The following is a 20,260-nucleotide window of genomic DNA, read 5'->3' as shown; positions in this document are numbered from 1 at the left end:
TTCTGAGCCCGGGAAACAAGCACGGACTGGTGGGACCGCATAGTGCTGCAGGTCTGGGATGAATCCCAGTGGCTGCGAAACTTTCGCATGCGGAAGGGCACTTTCCTGGAACTTTGTGAGTTGCTGTCCCCTGCCCTGAAGCGCAATGACACCCGGATGCGAGCAGCCCTGACTGTCCAGAAGTGAGTGGCCATAGCCCTCTGGAAGCTTGCAACGCCGGACAGCTACCGGTCAGTCGCAAACCACTTTGGTGTGGGCAAATCTACCGTGGGGGTCTGGCCGGGCGATTAGAAGATCCCAGCGGGACGCGCTGTGCATCCGGGAGGCTTTGAAAGCTAGGTTCCTGACTGAGCAGGGTAACCAGTGACTGTTAAGTTTGTGGACACAGAAGCTGAACCTGCCCCCGTTTCTTTACCCAGTTTATGTTGACTATCCTCTCCAGCTACATACGCCCTTCACCCCCTTCCCAAAAAATAAAATCTGTTCTGTTTTGTTAATGAACACCGTTGTCTTTATTACTGTTTTCGCGGGAATGTTTTAAACCGGGGACGCAGACTGTGGCGGGGGGCGGGTTTAGTGTTCTGATGCAAATGATGCTTCTGAACTCCAGGAATGACAGGCTCCGCAGTGGTGGACTGGTTGTTTCAACGGAGCCTGCCAGCACTCCTGGGCGGGACTGCGTGTATGTGTCGGCTAGGTGACTTTCTGGCAGTGGGAGGAGGGTTACAGATCCCCTGCTGCGTGGCTCTGTGATCCAGGATAAGGACCGCTGCAAAAGATCAGTAACTGCCCTCCCCCGCCACAAAGTCACAGAGCAACCCCCCCCCCACAGAACATGAAAACCACCTCCCAGACTGACCAGGGTAACTAGTGACTGCACTGTGTATGTGTCCTGATGCTGGACCTGCCCCCGCCTCTGTACCCTGCTAAAGGTGACTGTCCTGTCCAATTACCAAGCCCCTTCCCCCCCTTCAGACAGACTCTCCTCCAAAAGAAAATCATGGAAACAGTAATTAACAGAAACGAATATTTTATTATGAACCACACATGAAACGGGCGGGGGGGGGGAAACTTGTGTGAGGTGGGTAGGAAAGGACTTTTCAAATTTTGAGCAGTCTGCAGGGGTTGACTGAAAGTTTTAACGGCCCTTGCCGCCCCTCCTTCTTTGGACTTTGGGTGAGGGGGGGTGTGGGACTTGGTGGCGGGGGAGGGCGGTTAGAGATAGACTGCAGCGGGGCTCTGTCCTCCTGCCTCCGGTCTTGCAGAACATCCACAAGGCGCCGGAGCGTGTCCGTTTGCTCCCTCATTAGTCCAAGCAGCGTTTGAGTCGCCTGCTGGTCCTCTTGACGCCACCTCTCCTCCCGTTCCATGATTGCTCGGTGCATTTGGGACAAGTTCTCCCTCCACTGTGTCTGCTGGGCTGCATGGGCTCGGGAGCAGCCCATTTGTTCTGAGAACATGTCCTCACGCGTCCTCTTCTTCCTCCGCCTAATCTGCGCTAGCCTCTGGGAGTGTGATGCCAGGCTGGGTTGGGAGACAGTCGCAGATGTGTCTGTGGGAATGGGAAAAAGGGAGTGAATTCCTGAGACAGATAAATTTTGTTGTGAACAAAGAACATAGTCTTTCTCTGTGAACAAGACCATGCACTGCACCTCTCACATGCGCACTCAGGACAAGGTCGAATTTTCGGCCCTCGGCTTCAGTGCCTGGGGTCTTGCACTGCCGATCTGAGAAGCGGGGCAGGACACCTGAACTTCTGTAGCAGGCAAACATGGTAAGCCGTAGACTTGTGGCTGCTTAAAACTTTAATAGTAGCACTGGCCTCCTTTCACATTGAAAGCAATGCCAGTCTCTGCTGGCAGCAATCAGGCTAGCATGAACTCTGCCCCTGTCCCACCCCCTCGCGGCTGTCCCAGGGAAAGATCCCTGTATGCTGCCCCTCTCCCTCCACCGCGTGGCTGTAAAGCAGTCCCAATACTAACATTCCCCTCCCTAATTCAAAGCAGGGCATCATGAGCGACATCACCCTCATGAGGATCTCGGACAGCGAGAAGGAACACATGCTTAGGGAAAGCATGCAAAAACCAGGGCCGTATGCTGCCATGCTCTGCCGTGCCATGATCCCAGAATACTTGATTGTGTCGTGGCGGGGAATCGTCTCGTACCATGGGGGACCAAATAAGATCGCTCTCCCCAGGAACCTGATGACCAGGCTTGAACATTACCTCCAGGAGAGCTACGTAGAGATCTCCCATGAGGATTTCGTCTCGATCCCCGGCCATATAGACCGTATTTTGGTGTAGCTGCACTGGCAGGAAGTAAAGAGTGGAGCGTCTTTGGCTGGAGAATCATGAAAAACCGGACATTGTTTGATTTTTTTTAAATAGTTGGGACTAAATAGTTAAGCACCTAAGGCAAAGAAATCATGAAAAACCCATTGTTAATATTATAAATATTCCAGTTCTGTTAAAAATAAATGTTTAGATGTTTAAAGCACTTACTGCTTGATCCTTCCCCTGATTCTGTGTCCGGGCTAACGGCTGGGGAGTCCTCAGAGTCCACGGTCAGTGGTGGGGTAGTGGTGGCGGCCGCACCTAGGATGGAATGCAGTGCCTCGTAGAAACGTGATGTGTGGGGCTTGGATCCGGAGCGTCCGTTTGCCTCTTTGGTTTTTTGGTAGCCTTGTCTCAGCTCCTTGATTTTCACGCGGCACTGCGTTGCATCCCGGCTGTATCCTCTCTCTGCCATGGCTTTTGAGATCTTCTCGTAGATCTTAGCATTCCTTCTTTTGGAGCGCAGCTCTGAAAGCACAGACTCATCGCCCCACACAGCGATGAGATCCAAGACTTCACGATCAGTCCATGCTGGGGCCCTCTTTCTATTAGATTGCACGGCCATCTCTGCTGGAGAGCTCTGCATCGTTGCCAGTGCTGCTGAGCTCGCCACGATGTCCAAACAGGAAATGAGATTCAAACTGCCCATACAGGAAAGGGAATTCAAATTTTCCCGGGGCTTTTCCTGTGTGGCTGGTCAGAGCATCCGAGCTCGGACTGCTGTCCAGAGCGTCAACAGAGTGGTGCACTGTGGGATAGCTCCCGGAGCTATTAGCGTCGATTTCCATCCACACCTAGCCTAATTCGATATGGCCATTTCGAATTTAGCGCTACTCCTCTCGTTGGGGAGGAGTACAGAAGTCGAATTTAAGAGAGCTCTATGTCGAACTAAATAGCTTCGTGGTGTGGACGGGTGCAGGGTTAATTCGATGTAACGGCGCTAAATTCGACATAAAAGCCTAGTGTAGACCAGGCCTTAGAGACTTTTATAGAGGCTACCTTTTATATCACAAGAGACCTTCTACCCAACTGTGTGGTATTATTAAATGTGAATGAAGATGCTTGACTGAACTAAATAACTTCTGAGCTTTGCAACGTACAGAGTAATTTGTTCATGGTGGACTAATCCATTAAGATTATTTTGTCTGGTTGAGCTAGCTATTCTGTGTAAGTGATCCCAACCTGTAGCTCCCCTTCTATATGGAACAAATCCTGCCTTAAGTATTTTTACCCCCAAACTAACCGCTGTTACATTAATTGCTTGGAACCTGTCTTACGAAAGGTGGAAAATCCTTCTATTTTTTTTGAGGGGGGCACTTTGCTGCAGAATTGAGGTTGTGCCAGGACTGGTATTCCTGGATGCATCCTTATGCTAACAACAAATGTATGCTAAAATTCGACAGAATCCGAATCACGGTAACATGGCTCAGAAGATGGATTCCACATAGGTGACTGGTGTGGAGTTAACTGGTAGAGGGAGAGCTTGTTAATCACAATCTGGTTATTTTCATTCTGCTAGACTTAAATAAAATGTTAATGGGAGAAAGGGTAGACAGTGGATCTGGAAAAGAGCAGGAATGCAAATTGTTTCGGTCCCTATAAACGACTGTCTGGTATGACTACATCCAGCATAAATAGACAGAACAGGCACCATTTATTTTCAGAACAGTCAAAACTGCATATAAAAGAACAAGGGATTGTTTTAAAATCTCATAGTTACAATAGCCTCGTGGTTTAGAGACTGGACTGGGATTTATGAGCTCTGAGTTCAGGTCCTGGCTCTGCTACAGACTTTCAGAATATTCTTGTTCAGGTCATCCAATTTCTTTGTCTCATTTTCTACCCCTAAAACTGGGAGGATACTACTTCCCTACCTCAGAGGGATGTTGTGAGGATCAGTTAAATACACATAAAGTGCTTTGAAGATGAAAATGCTAGAGGTTAATTATTGTTACGAGGCCCAGTCCTGCTATCCTCTCTGAGGCATGGGTCTGCAGGATCAAGCCTGTTATGACAGCTACCAGGGAAAGAGAATATAATAAATACAGAACTGTAGTTGTGCACTCTTTCCCGTTCCCCAATTTCAAATGTTCTTGAATGATTTTTTTCGTTTAAAAAAAAATAAGATTGAGGCGGAAGAAGCGCCATCTTTGGAACCCCAGGCTGAAGAACCCCTCTCTCCCCCTGCCGCGGCGCCTGTTGCTGCCACTGCGCCTGTTGCTGCCACGGTTCCTGATGCTGCCGCTGCTCCTGTTGCTGCCACTGCTCCTGTTGCTGCTCCTGTTGCTGCCACGGTTCCTGTTGCTGCCGCTGCGCCTGTTGCTGCTCCTGTTACTGCCGCTGCCGCTGTTCCTGAACAGGAAGCTCTGCCTGCTGAGCCTAGTGAGCCAGCAGAGGAAGCTGTGGTGAGTGACCAAAACCTCATATGCCCCAGCTTTCCCTGGTTTTTTTTGTTCATCATTGTGTATGTGTCCACCACATTACAGCCATCCTTTCCATTTTTATCCTCTTTACTTTTAGGGCTGGTTTCCGTTCTGGCCTCCCATGTCACAACAGGCTTTCCAAAAGCTATGTGTGCCTCTTTACCCTAAAATGTCATTCCTCTTATGGCTGGCGTTTCAGAGCGAAGTTCAACTGAACTACTGTGGATTCAGATATTGTAACTGTCAGACAAACATAACCAGGGAAATGAATTGATACCATTTATAAATGACACTATTAATGCTTTTCTCTTTTCAAGATGATCAAGTGGAGAGATAAGTACTGGGCTAATGTACATCTTGAATGTTGTTTGATTGAGCATTGAACTGCTTCCTAATAAAAACCAAAACATAGGTTTATACAAGTCTCCTAATGTTAGAAGCCAGCCGGAGAACTGAGCTCCAAAGCCAATTGAGGGTATCCAATTGAAGATCTCACAAGTCAACATTCAGAAAAATGGGAGTCAAATGTTGTGGGAAAAGAGGATGGCTTTCAAAGAAAACCACAGCAAGGTTGCCTAAGCTGCTTCCCTCTCCTCCCCAGCCAATCTGTTATATTTCAAGAGGTACTCTAAGCCAGTGGTTCTCAGTCTTTTCCATATTGGGTTTCCCTTTTTCCATAATGTGGCCACCATGGAGCCTCTTCCATCTAGCCAGGGCACCCCTGCTATTAACAATATGGAAAGGCCAGGAGGGTTTCACCCCAGTGCTGAGAATCCATGATCTAAAGAAAAATGCATCCATTTCTGTTGACTGCCAGCCTAATAGTATATCTGCTTCCACAGGCACTATTATCTTTCTCCAGGTCAGTAACTAGTGGTCTGTCACTGTTAGAATCTGAACAGGTATTCACTTGGCCAAATCCTGACTTCCCACGACTAACATTAAAGGTTATTAAATCAGATTATATCACCATTGCTTTTCACTCACTTATAGATAGATTGTAAGACATTATGTGTGGGAAGAGAAGAATTTGGCTGGAAGCCATCTGAGGCATTACCCTCATTTGAAGGCACCTTAATCACTCCTTTTTAGAGTTAGTAAAATAATCCAAAGAATTATTTGATATACCATATAACTGCTCCAAAAATCCAGTTCACTGAGGCCCATTACTGAGTCTGGAATTTTCCTGTGGACTGTTGCAGACACATGACCCAGAATTAGACAGGAAAAAAACCTGTTTTATGGGTCCATCCTTCTGCCATTGAAGTCGATGAGTGTTTCATTCACCTTTTATGACCCTCAGGAAGCAGTTTGATCCAGAGATAGGGGCACTGGATGGGGAATCAGAGTGCCTAATAGGTGACATGGGCAAGTTTCTGTGCCTCATTTTCTGGTGCTACCTACTTTGTAAAGCTAGGTATTTATTAGTAAGAGCAGGATTAGTCCTTCCTTCATCCACCATTTCACTAGGGGTAGGGGAAGTGGACGTCTGCTTTTTCCTGTTCGACTATATGAAATCAAAACAGCACTTGTCTACATCTAGACAAACGTATCATCTATAGAATTTATTTATGGCATATGTACTGCAGTGAACAGGCCTTATCATATGTGTCGTGGGACTCTACTCAAAATCATGCTACCAACCCATACTCTGGCCACTGCCTATAAAATAGCTGGAGGTTTGTTTATATTGAAATAGTCATACTGCAGTGGTTCACCTTTTTTTAGAACTACTGTTTCCTGCAGTTTCTCTGCAGACTCAAGTAAATGTATTTTATCACTGCATTAGTTATATGCAGAAGGCGTTCTTCACAGCCAGAAAACGAGGTGCTTACATTTTGCAGAAATTGCTCTGGACACCAGAGAAGGGCTGTTACTGCATGCCAACCATGTGTACCTACAGCCTGAGTTTCACTCAGTGGTGTAAGATCAAGAATCCTGATGTCAGCTCTATTTGATTCACACAGTCTCAAATGCAAATGAATACTTGGTACTCACTAAGAGTTAGGTCGACCCTTTAAGCTCAGTCATGTGGGAGAACAAGTAACTTATTGCAACTCTGAAAAGAGTTTAGTGTACTTTTTTTCCCTTGCGCCTGGCTGGGTCCAATGGCTGGCCTGTTTAGTGTGGGGAGAGCATGCAGAAGCCATGTATTCATCCTCCCTGACCCATGCCTACCCTGGCCACTTGCCTATAGATAGTACAAGGGCTGTGCTCTACAAGGGAATTGGAGTCACAATCTGGGTAGCCATAATGTAGCTGCATGTGGGTCCTTACTTCCCCATGCTCCCTTACACTGTCTTTAGGGCCTCATTCTAGTTTTATTTACATTGGTTAACTCTTTATTGGTTTTCATGGTTTTACGACAGATGTTCACCAGAGTGAGCTCAGAATCAGCCGCTTACAATAATTCATCCAAAAACATTAAGCCTCTGCAATTTGTATGTGTCTGCTCCTCCTGTCTGTGTTTTCTTTTGAATTGGTATAAATCACAGTAATAACGTGTCAACATCATGGAAAGGCAAAAAGTGAAATAGCCTGTCTCTGAGGCACAGCATTTTGTCAAACCTTGGTCTAAGATGCCTACCCTCTACTCTTAGTAAATGTGAGAGTTTAGAATAAATGAGGAGGGGGGGAAATTAACCATTAGCCCCGATCTCTTCTTCATTTCAGTGAACTGAATTGTGTACAAAACAATTTTGAAGAGCAGATTATAATGAACCTTAAGAGGCTGTTTCTAAAATTGGTTTGATTTTGTCTTTTTACAGGGATTTCATGGAAGGAAATAATCTTTGAATAAATTATTTTCCTGAAAGAAGAGATTGCTAACCCCTTTTTATCCTCAGTTGAGGCAAAGTGAAAGTATAAAATCTATTATACACCTTGAACGCTAATTAACTGACAGGCTGTAACTGCAGTCACCACTTGCTCATAGTGGGCTGAACTGACCCTTTTACATAATCCTTTTCGCTGCTTAATGTCACATGCAGTTTTTAGTTCATGTTCTGCTAGAATATGGTACAGCTGAGGCAGAAATTACAGTGTTATTGTGAAAGAGGGAGACAAATAATTTGAGAATGGGGCAACTTAGTAGCAGTTCAGAAGACAAACGATAGATATTAAATAGCAGTTAAATGATTTTTGTTAAGGTTTTCTCCTTTTTGTTTTATTTTGTAAATGAAACTAAGTTCTTGCTCATTTGAAAAAAGGAGTCCTCTGGGAAATAAGAAATCAAACATGCTGATGTTAATAACGCATGCAGTAGATTTACTGTTGGAATCTGATCCAGTGGGAGAAGCAAATGTTACATATTAAAAGCTATTTTTCTAAAGTGATGTAAGAAGAGTTTTTGAAGATTAAGATTAAGGAAGAAATAGATAAAAGGTCAAAGGCCAACATTTGATAAGGCTACCATAGATGAAAACATTCCTCAACAGCAGTCCTGCATTCAGTTTATCGGTGTGAATTTTTTAAAAATGTGTGTTATATTTGTAAATTTTCTCCCACTACATATCTCTTCTGGCTTTACATTACACTCCAATTATAGCGGCATCATCAATAGGTGCAATTTGCCTCTAGTATATTTCCTGTCAGACCACGCTATGCCAGAAAATGTACCTTAGACATGTATTGCCCACCTTGTGGGGCTAGGGTAAATTTTCCAGCATAATGTGGGTCTCATTTAATTTGAAGGAAGAAAAGGAATAGTCCAGTTATCAGGACACTAAGCTCTGACTTGGTAGACTTGGGTTCAAGTGCCTGCACCTCCACAATCTTCCTGTGTGGCCTTGGTAAGTCGCTTAGGTTATTGACACTGCTCACATCAGCGAGCCACCTGTGTCAGAAGATTCGGGCTAGTAGTGCTTGCACTAGCGCTGTAAAAGCAGCCGTGTAGACATCATTTAGAAGTTGTCTCGGGCTCTGAAGCTCCAGCCCAAGCCACGACTGTCTACACCACTGTTTTTAGAATGGTAGTGCAAGCCCCACTAGCCTGTCTCTCTCAGTCCAGGCTGGGAGCCTCGCTGCTGCGTGCAGTCCACTGGCAGTATAGACGTACCTTCTGGAACAGATTCTCAATGGTATTTATTTAGGTGTCTAAAGATGCATATATGCAGCTAATGGGATTTACAGAAGCACCTGAAGTCAATTATTTCAATGACACTTCTGTAAATCCCACTAGGTGCATATTTGAACCTTCTGGTACCTCAGTACCTTTAAAAATCTGGCCCTTAGTCTCTCTCTACCTCATTTCCCATCTGTAAAATGGGGATACAGGTACCTTAGATAGATGTGATTTATGGATAAGTCCCTCTATAATTTAATGCATATCTTGGGAAATTTCCTATCTGAATACTCTCATTTAAGTCAAAGGGGCTTCTTGTGGAGCATGAACTCATAGTGAGTAGTAGCTGTCAGAATCTGGCCTTGTTGTTGTTTACTTATGATTCTTTAATCCTTATTCTCCTGTTTTAAAATGTTTCAGTCCTCAAGTGAGGGAACAGAATCAGTATGACATGGCTTAAATAATAAATTGCACACATATAAAAAATAGCAAATAGACAAAGGTAACTGTTCAAAAACCATCCTTTGCCTGGAAATTGATTGCCCAAATTGTTTAGTAAATACTTAGAAACAACAAATGCATTTGCAGAAATCCAGGTTGATACCTTAATGATTTGCAAACGGGGCAGGGAGGGAAGAACTAAATTTGTTTTTTCAGACAGCTGTAAGTAGCTGATTTAAGTAATATGTTAGCTTATAGTAAGCTTCAGATCCATACCAATCGGTCTCATTCAGTAATATTATAAGAGTATATTTTCCAAAGGCCAAATCCTGAAGTACTTGTTATTCAGGCATAAGTCCTGCTAACACAAATGGCCCTTAGATGTGAATAGTTCTTGAAAAATCAGTCTGGTATTTTCTGCAGTCAGATACATGGGTATTTTCTTTCATCCTCTATTTTTTCTTCAACAAACATACTTAATGCGGGGAGTGAAAGGAGAAAAAAAACAAGCCATTCTTCCATTTGTGTTCCCCTGTGTCCTCATTCCAGTGTCTCATTATGTCAGTGCAGTACAGGAACTTACTTCATGCTCCTTCCTTTGTCCTTCAGGGCTCAAGTGCCATAGACCAACTGCAGGTTTTTATTAGTTGTCGGCAACAATTGACCTGTTGTTTATTTTCTCACTTTTGCGGGGAAGGAAGTGGTTGGCATTCTAAGGTGCAATATGTACACTAATGCTATCCTCTAACAGTGTTCCGTAAAACCAGGGAAAGTAGAGGCATCATCAGCTTACATTGGTATAGGAAAGGCAGTCTCATCACTAATGCAGTTCTTTGGAGACAGTTCTGCCACCTATTTCTATGCCCTAGTCAAAGATAGAAATAGAATACCATGTAAAAAGCACATGGTACACTAGCCATTGTGCTGTTTCTTTTTCTGATTAAAAATGCTCCTTCCACTGTGTCCATTTTTCACATTCAAACTCCGATACATCTTCAGCCAAACACCGACCACAACTCTGAGCATGGCTGTATGTTTTGAACGCTCTTTGGGCAGATGTTCTGCTGCACATGTGGGAAGGAGGTGCATTAATTGAAAATGTCAGCATATGTCACCAAATATAGTAGTAATTCATATTCAAGACACTCCGCTACATGTGGGGAAAAAAGAGTTTGGATTTGAAATGAAGAAGGCAACAATGTGGTGTCTTAATGTGAAAGTTAGTTAACCTTATTATGTTCATTTCCTAGCCATTTGTATGTTGTATGGAACACACTGATGTTTATGGGGGGCTATTCAGAGATCCCTGTTTTATTAGTTACACTTAGTAGTTCTGAGAGAGCTCTCTTGTGCCTTGGGTCTAATGCGGCCACCAGGAGGTTACCCTGTGGCCACGACAGCGTCCTGAGCGATGATGGGGGGGAGGGGTGTGGCAAAGCATCGGCCCCTTCCCCTTCCTCCCTGTTGCCCCTGGAGGTGCCACTCTGCACGTCTCTGGAGACAGGTGGGGCACAATGCTGAAGGAGCAAGGTGAATTCTCTACCTGTGTGGGGGATCGGGGGCTTAGTGGGGCTCGGACTTCAGCCCTGGGGTGGTTGGGTGGCGGGGACTTAGGGAGCCTGGCTGCAGATTAGGAGTCCAGCCATGTGGCTTCAGACTCCAACCCCTGGCCGCGCAGCAGTGGGCTCCAGTCCCTGGCTCTGGCCGCGTGGCACTGACCCCCCAATCCCGCCGGTGGCCGCTGGCCCCAGGCGCTGACCCCATCCGTGCGCTCCAACTTTCAGCCCTAGTCACTGACCCCGGCCACCAACCCTGAGCTCCAGCAGCTGCTGGCCCTGGGTGCAGATCCCCGGCACTAGCCTTGGGCTCTGGCAGGTGGTGGCTCTGGATGCTGACCTCTAGCCCTGGCTGTGCGGCAGCAGGCGCAGACCCCAAGCGCCAGCCCCACACCCCAGAGGCAGCCGACCCCCAGCCCTGGCCGCTGACCCCAGGCACTGCTCCTGGATGTCAACCCTGGGTTCCGGCAGGTGCTGGCCATGGGTGCTGATCCCCAGCCCTGGTAATGCGGCAGCAGGCACCAACCCCAGGCTCTGGCGGGTGCTGGTCCAGGACACTGAATCCTAGACTTGGCTATGCAGCAGCAGGCATGGACCCCAAGCACCGATCCCCAGTCACACAGCAGCAGGTGCCAGCTCCAGGTGCCGACCCCAGCTGCGTGGCAGTGGGTGCTGATCCCCAGCCGTGGGCACTGATCCCCGGCCCTGGCCACACAACTGCGGGCGCCGACCCTGGGCTCCAATGGGTGATGGCTCAGGGTGCCGACCCCCCAGCCCCAGGCGCCGACCCACACCTCCAACCATGCGGTGATGGGGGCACCCATCCATTGCCCCTGGCCTCTGCTTCCTCAGCCCCCACCCCTCCATCCATCCTCCTTGACCCCCACTGCCTCACTCCCCACCCCTCCATCCAGGTCTTAGTTTGCCAAGATTTACTGTGAAAAGTGATATTAACAAACATACAAATATCACTTTTCACAGCATTATTTTTATTATTGAGTCCACAAAAATAACCTACATAAATAAATTACAATTATCTGGATGTGTGTATACATGCATATTTATTTGTTTGTCCTCAAGTTAATAAGTATTTTAGGAAAAAGTGTCAGTGTGGCCAGCAGCAAGAGTTGGTGGCTGCACTCTGAAGCCACCAAAATTTTTATTGTGAGAATCCCAGGTAATGCCTGATTGCATGGTGCCCCCTCACTTAAATTAGTCAGAGTCTAAACTAAATTCTATATATTTTTTCATAGTTCTATTCAACTATGCATGATTCTCTCACCTGTTACTTTCCTGGCAAGCACAAAACGAGTACAATATACACTGGGCTTCATTTTAAAAAGCAGCTTTCAATCTGAGGTTACAAAATTGTGGCTGCATCTAGTTGTGGACACAATTTATGGCATATAGATGCTTTGCTACCTGATCTGGGAGTGGAATGAGATAGTTAGGTATGGAAGTGCCATGGATTGCACCTGCAATTAACTCTGGCCAAAATTTGTGCTGTCAACTAATTGCCAAATTGGAGCATGAGGTTCTTTTAAAACTGAGGGCGCTGGGACATATATGTGAGAAAGATTGTGACAGATAAATAGTATGCTGACATGTAAAGATGAGGACAGAGCTGGTGCAAAACACAAGATGGATTATTGAAGAGGAAAGACCCAAGAGAATCTAAAACCATGGCTACATATCCAACTGAGTATCTTGGCTTCAAAAAGATCTCTCTTATATGTGAGCTCCAAGATGCAATAGAAGTTTGAACCAAGCAAATCCCAAAGACTGGACTTTATCTATGGACATATGATAAAGCACTTTGGAAAGAGGGCTAAAGCCAGGTTGTTGGACAGCATAAATGACTGAAGGTACCTAAACAGTGGAAGTCAGCAATTGTTGTTCCTCTTCTTAAGACTGGCAGGGATCCCTCTTCTCCAGGAAGCCAGCAGTTTGTATCTTTCACTAGTCACTTCTATAAGATAATGGAAAGAATGGTACAATCAAGATTCCTATGGTGGCTTCTAAAAGAAGGGAAGCTAGAACGTACCCAAATGGCATACAGGCCTTTCACTCAACTTTGGACCTCATGGTGGCCTTCTGTCAGCCTGTTATGGATGGATTCTAACTAAAGCCACCACAGTCATCAATAAGAGTCTCTTTTTTTTAATCTCAGTGCAGCATTTGATAGAGTCTGGCATGATAAGCTCTTAGTGAAATTTAGAGAGATGGGAATTTGTGGCTAAAAGTGCCTCTGGATAAGAGATTTGCTACAGTACAGGAAAACAACAGTAAGACTAAATGGTACTTTTTGTGACAAGACCAGTCAGTGTGGGAATTCCTCATGCCTCAGTTTTAAGACCTCTTCTTTTCCTGCTGAGCTCCTCTGAACTGCCAGGCTGCTTGAAATCATATGCATACATGTATGAAATAGCTATATTGGAGAATGAATTGAATGACAACTTGGTAATTGTAATTAGGCAGTGTAGCAGGGTGGTCCCCCCCCTCCTGGATGGAAAGGCTTAAAACAGCCCTGGCAGAGGGCTGCAGCTCTAAAAGCTGGGCTGATTGGGGAAGTAGCCACAGCTGGGCCATGCCCCAATCAGGCCACATCTGGCCTGTATAAAAAGGCTGGGAGCCAGGAGCTCAGAAGTCTCTCTCTGCCTTCAGAGAGAGAAGGGCCTGGCTGCAGCGAGCTAGAGACAGAGTACCTGAGTGGAGCAGGGCTGGGGAAAGGCTGAGGAGCTGGGGAGCTCCAGCCTGGATAGCCCCAGGCTGCGGCCTAGTAGGAGGCCAAGGGGTACTCGGGGTTGCAGAGGGCAGCCCATGGGTAGGCCAAGGCAGCAGGTCCAAACCCAACCTTGCCTGTGATGAGTGGCCTATACTGCAGTCTGCCCCAGGGAGCGGGGGCTAGTTGGTGACTGGCAGTGGCTTTATTCTGAGGCGAGGTAGGGATAGTGGGTGGGGGTTCCCCAGGGAGGGGAGACCCTAGTACTGAGGGGTGTACTGCCAGAGAGCAGCACCCCAGATACAAGGGCACCGGGGTCCGGGAGGGACACGGGGGCCAGAGGACAGGTGGATCACCGGCCTGCAGGGGGCGCTCCAGGATGCTGGAAGAGCTAATTCCCAGAAGAGACCAGCAGGAGGCGCCGCAGGCTTGAGTCCGCTCCTCTACAGGCAGGCAGAGGAACATAAATTCCAGCTGAATCCAGCCAAAAAAAGTCCATTTACTGTACTATTGGATGGAGAAGGTATTGCTGTTGGAGAAGAACCTCGTATATTTTGGAATGACCTTGGCCACAGAACTAAGGTTTGGACCACAAATGTGGCAGTCAAAGCAAAGAAGAGACCGAAACATCTCTGATGTAACTCCAGTACCAATTGGGATTCTTGTATTAGGTCTCTGAAAACAACAATCTCCCAATACTTGAATATGCCTCATCTCTCTAGTCACACATTTGCTCCCAGAAGCCTTGCCAAGACTGACATTGTCCAGTCGTCTGCAGTTCACCTGATAACTGGATCTGTAAGATCTACTCCAACAGCAATTTGTGAGTCTGATGTTCAACCTCTTGAGAATCATAGCAAAGAACAGCTAATTTGGTATGGAAATTGTCTTCATTCTCTAACTGAATGTCATTGTTGAGGAACTGAAAAACCAAATCAAGGCTGAAAGGATTGTCTTGTTTCAAAAGAGGCGTAAAGGCTACTAAAGAAACAGCAGCATTTAATGATGATAGGAAGGTAAGGTGCATAAAGAATCTTGTATGCCCATTAATTCCTCCATGTGAACCTATTTACTTTGGTAAATATCTTTCTTTTGAAACCTTGCTCGAAGGAACACCTGGACTTGGTTCCACTAAGAAAAATGGAAGAAAAGACCATCCAGCAGTGTCAGTGACAAGGCAAACAGATTTATGCGTACACCAGTGGTTCGTCAGACAAATACTTCAAGAATGGTGGTTGTGTGTCTACATCTGGTAGCCTCAATGGAGAGAGTACAAGGAAGAGCATTAGGTCAGGATACATCAATTTGAATTATATGGCTGAAATGAAAGCTATTCTCAGGGCATTCAAAAAGAAAAAAAAAAAGCAGAAATAGAGGTGGATTTTCTCATGATTGTTGACTTGCAAGAAGCAATCCTCAGTTCCTGTTCAAGAAATCAGAATGCTATCAACAATACAGTTCATAAGGAGGCTCGGAGGATCAGAGAGCAAGGCAATAACTTGATTTTTCAATGGATTCCATCACATGTTGGTATATATAGAAGTGAGGGAGCCAAACTTAGAAGATCAGAAACTCGGGTAGGAATGACAATGATCAAGGATATTAACACACTATCAAGGAAAATACTAGCTGAAATAAATGGTCAAAAGATAAAATATCCATAGATTTTATATTAAAGCATCTTGGAAAATGACATTTGCTATCATGAGACTGTGGACAAGACACTCCACAGGAATGAAAACCAATAGAGATGGGACCAAGATATATATTCTAGAAGTTGTGTTGGGAGTAGACTTTAACACCTCACCACGCTTTTGAACATAACATTGCAAGTAAAAGGATGTTCATTGGATCAAGCCCTTCCACAGGACCCTGTACAAGTCACCAAACTCATTCTTGAACTTCAGGGCCTGACATGATTGTGGGACAAGAAAACTGCTGCAATAATGTTAGGACAGATCCTCTTCTGGTGTAAATTGGAATAGCTCTGTGGTGCTAAGATGATTTACACCCTCTGAGGAACTGGTCCATTATTTTTAAATGTTTTCTTGCTAAGGTGCTGTGCCTAGCAAATGGGCTTTTATGGGTGTGGCGTTACAGTCTATATGATTTTATAAAAATATGCTAATGAGCGAATATAATGTAACTGGAATATGCTTCATGCAAAATGTCTCTTGTAAGGTATCATTACAAAGCTTATAATCTACTGAGTGTGATCATCCTATTTGTATAAATGTACCACTCTTGTATCTGAAACTAGAAATATGAAATATAACTTTGAGGGCCTATTGTAATTATGCAAAGTGTGGGCCATTAATGGTGGTTTGGAATCTTGACTCCCATTAACCAGGACAATTGTCTGCAGATGGGTGTGTTTTACCTGTAAGTCTTCCTGTATACGTGTGTGCTGGCAAGTGGGTAATGAAGTCTTGCAGTGACATGTGATCTTGTCACCTGAACTGGAATCCATCTTTAACCTGGTGTCTTTCCATTGAGAAGGAGGGGGTGGGAACCCAGAGAGGGACAAAGGATTCCCGCCTTATGCAAAAGATTATATAAATGGGTGGAACAGAACAAAGGAGGAGGAGCCATCATGAAGAATCCCCTAGCTACCACCTGAGCTGCAACAAGAGCTGTACCAGGGGAAAGAATTGTTTCCAGGCCTGGAAGGTGTCCAGTCTGAGGAAAAACTTACTGAAGCATCTCTGAGGGTGAGATTATCTGTATTCAGTTTGATTAGACATAGATTTGCGCATTTTATTTTATTTTGCTTGGTGACTTACTTTGTTCTGTCTGTTACTACTTGGAACCACTTAAATACTACTTTCTGTATTTAATAAAATCACTTTTTACTTATAAATTGACCCAGAGTATGTATTAATACCTGGGGGAGCAAACAGCCATGCATATCTCTCTATCAGTGTTATAGAGGGCGAACAATTTATGAGTTTACCCTGCATAAGCTTTATACAGGGTAAAATGGATTTATTTGGGTTTAGACCCCATTGGGAGTTGGGCATCTGAGTGTTAAAGACAAGAACACTTCTGTTAGCCGCTTTCAGGTAAACCTGCAGCTTTGGGGCAAGTAATTCAGATCCTGGGTCTTTGTTGGAGCAGACGGGAGTGTCTGGCTCAGCAAGACAGGGTGCTGGGGCCCCGAGCTGGCAGGGAAGGCAGGGGTAGAAGTAGTCTTGGCACATCAGGTGGCAGCTCCCAAGGGGGGTTCTGTGATCTAACCTGTCACAATGGGTTCTCACCAACACATTCTCTCTTAAACACCTCCTTCCTCCCACTAGGCCACAAACTTTCAGCTGAATAGTAAGAGTTGTGGAATAAGGCAAGCTCTGTGAACACTTCGTTATAAAAATGCTAGAGTATTCTACACTAATGCAATAATTATTGTGAACTGTGCCGTTTCGGATTATGACTATATAATAGTGCAGTATGTTTTTTTGTTTTGTTGGGTTTTTTTATAAAGAAATGGGTCAGGTCTGACATACTCACATCTCTAGATAAGTGCACAGTGGTGTTTAGGGTTGGCACCTCTGAAGGTAAGTTGACCTAGAAATGTATGTTATGGCATACATTTAGAAGTTTCCCAGTAAGCATACAAAAAGCCAGGGTACTAATCAGCAAAAGTGCCAGTTTGAGAGAGACCATTTTTATAAGTCGACTCAGCAGAAAATTGCATTTGGTGCGTGTGTGTGTGTTTACTTCTTATAAGAAATTATCATTTTATGATCAGTCTTTGTTCATATATTCATGCATCTAAATTCTCACTCAAGCTTGCAGTGTAAATAGATACAAAAATTCAAGAAGTCAGCTTTGGTAGCTTCAAAGGAGAATTAATAATAATAAAAAAAGGTTATATAACACTGTAATTTTAACAGGATAAAGCTGTGAGAGGTTTCCATAGTAACACAGCTGATAGCAATTGACTTGCCCTGGCATCTGGACATGTTTAGGGCTTATGATGTGACTGCAGGCAATACTAGAAGATTAGATTAAAAACATGATTGATATAAAGTTCAGAAATAACACAGCATCCTTTTGTTAGGAAAAAAATACAACCATTTCCAATGAAGTTTGTGCAATTCTGGAGTGACAATTACAGGCTTGTGAAAGTTGCTAATTGAGACTCTGTCTACATTATTATGTGTAAACTATTTTCGGCTATAGCTGTAGCCAAACATGACTGTAACATGCTTTGTGTTCATACACAATACTGTTGCAGACTGGGTTACCCCCACATTCAGAAAGCATGCTAAAATTTTGCAAAAGAAGGTAGATTATATAGCCTGTCTTTAAATAATCCCTGTCCACAGCTGTGTCTACCTTGGTGTTAAAACTGTGCATGCTACAATAGAACTGGAAAACAGCTAGGAAATGGTTGTCCAGAAAAGTTCTGGAAGAAATGTACTTGTCATCTGTTTTCCAACAGGTCTTGCAGTTAGTACAGTTTTACTCCTCCTGTCTAGAGGGCCTTAGTGTTAAATCCTATCTACACTGAAGAAAATACCAGGTATGGGGAGCCAGTTACATCATAGTCATTTTTTTAACTCAGTTAAAACCTAACACATCTGAGTACCTTGTGAAAAGATCTGAGGCCCCTATTCAGCAAAGCACGTGATCACATTCTTAACTTTTAACTTTAGGCATGTGTTTGAGCCCCATTGAATCAGACCTTAAAGTACGTTGTGGGTATGTCTACACTAGAAACACTACAGCAGCATGGCTACAGATGCGCCGCTGTGGTGTGGACAGTTACTACAGCAATGGAAGAGGTTCTTCTGAGAGACTTAACTATGTTTCACAGGGCGTGAAATTTTTCACAGCCCTAAGCAATGTAGTTAAGCCAACCTAACTTTGTAGTGTAGACCAGCCCCCGGTTAATTGGGAAACACAATACATTCTGTGCAACAAGATCTCTTTCTGCACAGTTCACTTAAATGAATCACTGTCCAATGGCATCAAAAAGAGTCTCTCATTTTTGAGAAATCCCAAGAGGAAAATATGAATTAAATGTTGTTGGGTTATGGGGAGGGGAGGGGAAGACAGTTGTAGCCAGCTATAGGAAAAGTTTGAGATTGCTGTAATCCAGAAGGTCAGCAGTACTCTGGGGAAGGTGCTTATCAAAACATTTTCAAAGCTAACATTACCATGAGAATAACCATAAAAAAATAATAATGGAGCTCTTCAAATTCCCAGCATGATAATGGTGATGAAGAGGGAGGAAAGGATTAATTTTCTTAGTTCTAAGACCATGCTGACTTGTTGCTCTGATGCTGTGTTGTAATAAGAATGGTTTGTTTTGCCAGACAATATCTGAATAAGCTTCCATATATTATGCCATTAAGCTTCAGCTATTCATTTTGTTGCATCCAGTACATGCCCTGCTTCCATTAAATTTTATTAATGCATACTTTTCTGTTGCCCAAAACTCTAAATTAATGTGCTGACCATATTTCCTTTTTAGCAGGAGACTGTCACAGCAGGTGAAAAGGAGACAACTGGGATTGCTGAGGAAGGGAGTGAGGTAAATATGAACAGCCGTAGGAGGGTATATGTTCTTTAATATCTCAAGAAAAGTGTCACAAAGTTGTGTGTGTTGGTTTTTTGTTTCCGTGTTATGAATATGTGCTAGCTAGAACATCTGTCAATTCAGCTGAGACCTATTTTAGAACCTATCTGTTGCAGTAGTATACTACAGGGAAACTCCACTATAATGCGCCCCCTGATAACACGAATTTGACTATAACGCGATCATAAGATGGCTCCCGCCGCCCCAAGCGCGCCAAAAAAAAAAAAAAGCACCGGCCGGTGCCCCCCCGAAGCACAAAAAAAAAAAAAAAAAAAAAAACGCCGAAGCACAAAAAAAAAAAAAAAAACCCGCCCGGAGCGCCGCCAAAGAAAAACAAAAAAAGGAACGTGCCTTCCCCACTGCCTCTTCCCCTCTACCCTTGCTTCTCCTTTTGGCGGGAAGAGCCATTCTCCTCCCCAGCTGCTCCTCACTCGTCCTCTGCCCCTTGCACATCTCCCCTGCTCTCTGCCCAAGAGAAATTGACCGGCTTGAAACTGACCGGCTTTAAATGGTAAACTTTTCGTAACCCCGCTATACCGCGACCCCGCATTTATCGCGATCAAATTTTTTGGACCCCAATCATCGCGTTATAGCGGGGTTTCACTGTATCATAAATATTTTAGGACAGGTAAGAATGTGGTTATGTGGTAGAAGGTGATATAATGTTGTTTCTATTGACATTCAGAATGAACAGAAAATATGCTGCCATGGAGTTTGAATGGCATTAACACTTCCTGTGGATTTGTTTGTCTGGACACACTAATTGTGTCTTTTTAAGAAAAAATTGCTTTCATTCATCATTCCATTTTTCTAGCATGCTAAGCCCTAAACTGAAACAGAAGTTAGAATATAATTATCTTACAATTTTATTTTCTAAAGCACAAATTGGGCATTTCATTAGATATGGTTAAAAACAACTAAATAAAAAGTTTAATGAAATATTGAATTTCTCTTTAAGACCAATTACCCTTTGATCGACTGTTTGTTTTAGGTTATGTTCTCATATGTATGAGAGAACATATACTATTTATTCTGGATCCTTGTTTACTAAAATGCAACCTTGACAATGCATTTTAAATTCTGGTGAGAGTAACATGAGGATTTCAGCACTAGTGACTGGAAATTAAATTCAGAAATAGGA

General features: G+C 44.3%; 1 protein-coding gene across 2 annotated transcripts in view; it reads left to right on the top strand.

The window, feature by feature from the left end:
* LOC113407039 (amphiphysin-like) overlaps window positions 1–20,260 on the top strand; it is a 186,515-nt gene that overhangs the window by 154,043 nt on the left and 12,212 nt on the right. The window contains exons 17-20 of one of the 2 annotated variants that reach the window (XM_026654122.1): window positions 3,045–3,055; window positions 4,466–4,508; window positions 4,656–4,738; window positions 19,015–19,074. In XM_026654122.1, coding sequence (XP_026509907.1) covers window positions 3,045–3,055; window positions 4,466–4,508; window positions 4,656–4,738; window positions 19,015–19,074 — 197 coding nt within the window. Of the gene's footprint in view, window positions 1–3,044; window positions 3,056–4,459; window positions 4,509–4,655; window positions 4,739–19,014; window positions 19,075–20,260 lie in introns of both variants that reach the window. The other variant, XM_026654124.1, reaches the window with a different exon arrangement.

This window comes from Terrapene carolina, unplaced genomic scaffold (assembly GCF_002925995.2).
Source record: "Terrapene carolina triunguis isolate 2854851 unplaced genomic scaffold, T_m_triunguis-2.0 Scaffold182, whole genome shotgun sequence".
NCBI classification, from domain to species: Eukaryota; Metazoa; Chordata; order Testudines; family Emydidae; genus Terrapene; species Terrapene triunguis.
Note: the sequence above shows the minus strand (reverse complement) of the source record. Positions and strands in the feature narration are given on the sequence as shown.